This window comes from Camelus bactrianus, chromosome 33 (genome assembly GCF_048773025.1).
Source record: "Camelus bactrianus isolate YW-2024 breed Bactrian camel chromosome 33, ASM4877302v1, whole genome shotgun sequence".
NCBI lineage: Eukaryota > Metazoa > Chordata > Mammalia > Artiodactyla > Camelidae > Camelus > Camelus bactrianus.
Genome location: NC_133571.1, coordinates 17,972,411 through 17,975,341, shown reverse-complemented (window position 1 = coordinate 17,975,341; position 2,931 = coordinate 17,972,411). Strand labels below are relative to the sequence as shown.

The 2,931-nt window shown below is 41.6% G+C and overlaps 1 protein-coding gene across 1 annotated transcript; it reads left to right on the top strand.

Annotated features, from left to right (window-relative positions):
• The first annotated feature begins 836 nt into the window (after nucleotides 1-836).
• LOC105074153 (olfactory receptor 8B12) lies at nucleotides 837-2,157 on the top strand. Its single transcript, XM_010961626.2, has one exon. It carries the CDS (start codon nucleotides 974-976, stop codon nucleotides 1,991-1,993), a length of 1,020 nt encoding a protein of 339 aa, XP_010959928.2. The 5' UTR covers nucleotides 837-973; the 3' UTR covers nucleotides 1,994-2,157.
• Nucleotides 2,158-2,931: the final 774 nt, after the last annotated feature.

Genomic DNA, 2,931 nt, shown 5'->3' with positions numbered 1-2,931 from the left:
TCTGTAACCCTAATAAAACTCTATTCTCCTGTTATCCACTGGTCAGGAAAAGACACTGTCTCCTTCTGTGTAGCTAGAAGGGCTTTTGGGCAAATCAACAACTGGAAATCACGCTCTTCAATGCAGAAAGAGATGCAAGATAAATTAGAAGTTCTGATTCTTTGAACCAGACTGGGAAAAGAGAGTTCTGAGCTCAAAGCTGTCATCTTCTATTCACTATGGTCATTTTCCTTCCCAGGACAACTGTGGACAAGAGACAGTAGAACACAGCATTACAGCTCTTAACTAAAGGAAGGTAAGTGCCTGCCTGACCAGTCAGTCATGTAACATGTTGGTTACAAGTGCAAACTGTGAGAGTCAGACTGCCCGACTTCATCTTCTGGCTGCAACTTGGTAGTTTGGGGATCTCTGCTAGTTACTCAACTCAGTTGTCTCATCTGCAAAAATGGGGATAATAATATTGTCACATAGCTCTTAGTACACAGTCTCATATAATAACCACTTAAACAAGTGCTTGCTTAAAAACATTTATCATTAACACTAAAGCCACTAGAGCTGGAAGATCTTGGAAAAGTGTGATCTAACCTTCTTGATTTGATAGCAGTGACCTAGAGGTAGGAGCTCTGAGAAGTCACAGTGTCTTCTCCAGTCAGGACTCTCTCCAGGGAAGAGGCCCAGGTTTCAGCAACTGAGGCAGGGGCAGGAGAGAGAAGGACACAGAAAATGAACAGACAAATATTTAAAAGACAGCTGTCTTATTTTTGAATGAATTGGAATATGAATAAATTACTGCTTTCTCTAGAAGCAGAGTTCTCACACTGGAGGCAAAAAGTTTAGCCTCTTACTGTTCTCTGGAAGTTAAAGTCACTTGGGCTAGGAAGATAGACACACATTAAAGAGTGAAAACCTTCCCTCCATATTAAAGTTAAAATCTCTCTGTGGAGATGGAGTCCATTCTCAAGAGTGGGGGAGGATGCTGGGAGGCTGCTGGTGGTGTTTCCATCTCTCTAAGTCATTCTCTTCTCTTTTCTGCCCTTCCCCGAACCGTCCCCAGAGGACAATGGCAGCCAAGAACTCCTCTGTGACAGAGTTCATCCTCGCAGGCTTAACAGACCAGCCACAACTCCAGACGCCCCTCTTCTTCCTGTTTCTAGGTTTCTATGTGGTCACCGTGGTGGGGAACCTGGGCTTGATAACGCTGATTGGGTTGAACTCTCGCCTGCACACCCCCATGTACTTTTTCCTCTTCAACCTCTCCCTAATAGATTTCTGTTACTCCACTACCATCACCCCCAAAATGCTGATGAGTTTTGTCTCAGAGAAGAACATCATCTTGCACTCAGGGTGTATGACTCAGCTCTTTTTCTTCTGCTTCTTTGTTATCTCTGAGTCCTTCGTCCTGTCCGCGATGGCATATGATCGCTATGTTGCCATCTGTAACCCACTGGTGTACACGGTCACCATGTCTCCTAAGGTCTGTTTACTCCTTTTGTTGGGTGTTTATGTGATGGGGTTTTCAGGGGCCATGGCCCACACGGGAAGCCTAGCAAGTCTGACCTTCTGTGCCAACAACCTTGTCAATCATTTCATGTGTGATATCCTTCCCCTCCTTGAGCTCTCCTGCAACAGCACTTATGTGCACGAGCTGGTGGTCTTCATAGTTGTGGCCATTGACATTGGAATGCCCATTGGCACCATCTTCATCTCTTATGCTCTCATCCTCTGCAGCATTCTCCACATTCCCTCCACTGAGGGCAGGTCCAAAGCTTTCAGTACGTGCAGCTCCCACATAATTGTGGTTTCTCTTTTCTTTGGTTCTGGGGCTTTCATGTATCTCAAGCCACCTTCTCTTTTGCCCCTTGACCAAGGGAAAGTGTCCTCCCTGTTCTATACCATTGTGGTGCCCATGTTAAACCCATTGATCTACAGTTTGAGGAACAAGGATGTCAAAGTTGCCCTGAGGAAAACCTTGGGAAGGAAAATATTTTCTTGAGAAAAGAGTACTATTTGAAGAAGGAGATGCAATGTGTTGTTTGCTAGTGTGTGTGTTTTTAATAAAGGATGCAAGTTCCAGTTTTTCTGTCTCTTGTACAGAAAGAGAATTATAAGCCTTTATGTTTGGATGAGTCTTTAGTGAAGATCTATTTTCCCTGTCCCTTGACCCTCCTTGACTTAACATTCCAAGATTATTTTATGCAAGTTTTTCTACAATCATAGATCAGTCAATCTTGAATGAGCTTTATCAATCATTTAATCAAATCTGATTTAATAAATACCATAGACTTAGAAATATTATGTATGTTTTCCAGGGCCACACAACTAACTGGTGCCACAACTAGGGTCGGAATCCAGGCCCTTGAATTCCAATCTACTTGATTTTGCTTTATGCCATGTTTTCTTGTTTCATTTTGTTACTGCCCTTGCAGATTTCAATTTGAAAATATGCTACATTTGCATATTAAAGTCTGATTCTATTTATAGTAATTTAATGTAACTTTATAATAAATGATTCTTGAATATAACATCTTTTTTTTCTAAGAGAGTAGGGGACAAAAAATTTACTGAACTTGATCTTGGCCAAATGAAAGACAGTTGTGTTAAGATTGTGGTGTATGGGTGGCAAGAATGTAGGTCCCAGATAGCAGATAAAGCGTGGTAATTCCTGAAGTTATGGGTGGAAGCCAAGGGACCCAGTCTAGTGAATTAGAATTTCTGTAGGGTTAAGGGTTATAAAGATGCTGAGTGGAAAGTTTTATACATTATTTCAAGACTAAGGGAGTCAGAATTTAGAATTTTTTTCCAAAGGGTTAGTTTGGGTGTTTTAGCTATGATGGAGAAATCTGTGGTTCAGGATAATCAACTAATGGTCTGTAAGTTCTTAAGGAAGAGTAAATAATTTGGGGGATCTAATTAGTTATAAAGGTAGTACCA

What these genes read in the sequence shown, in the direction of transcription:
- LOC105074153 (XM_010961626.2), top strand. Translation starts at nt 974, where the DNA reads ATGCTGGGAGGCTGCTGGTGGTGTTTCCATCTCTCTAAGTCATTCTCT.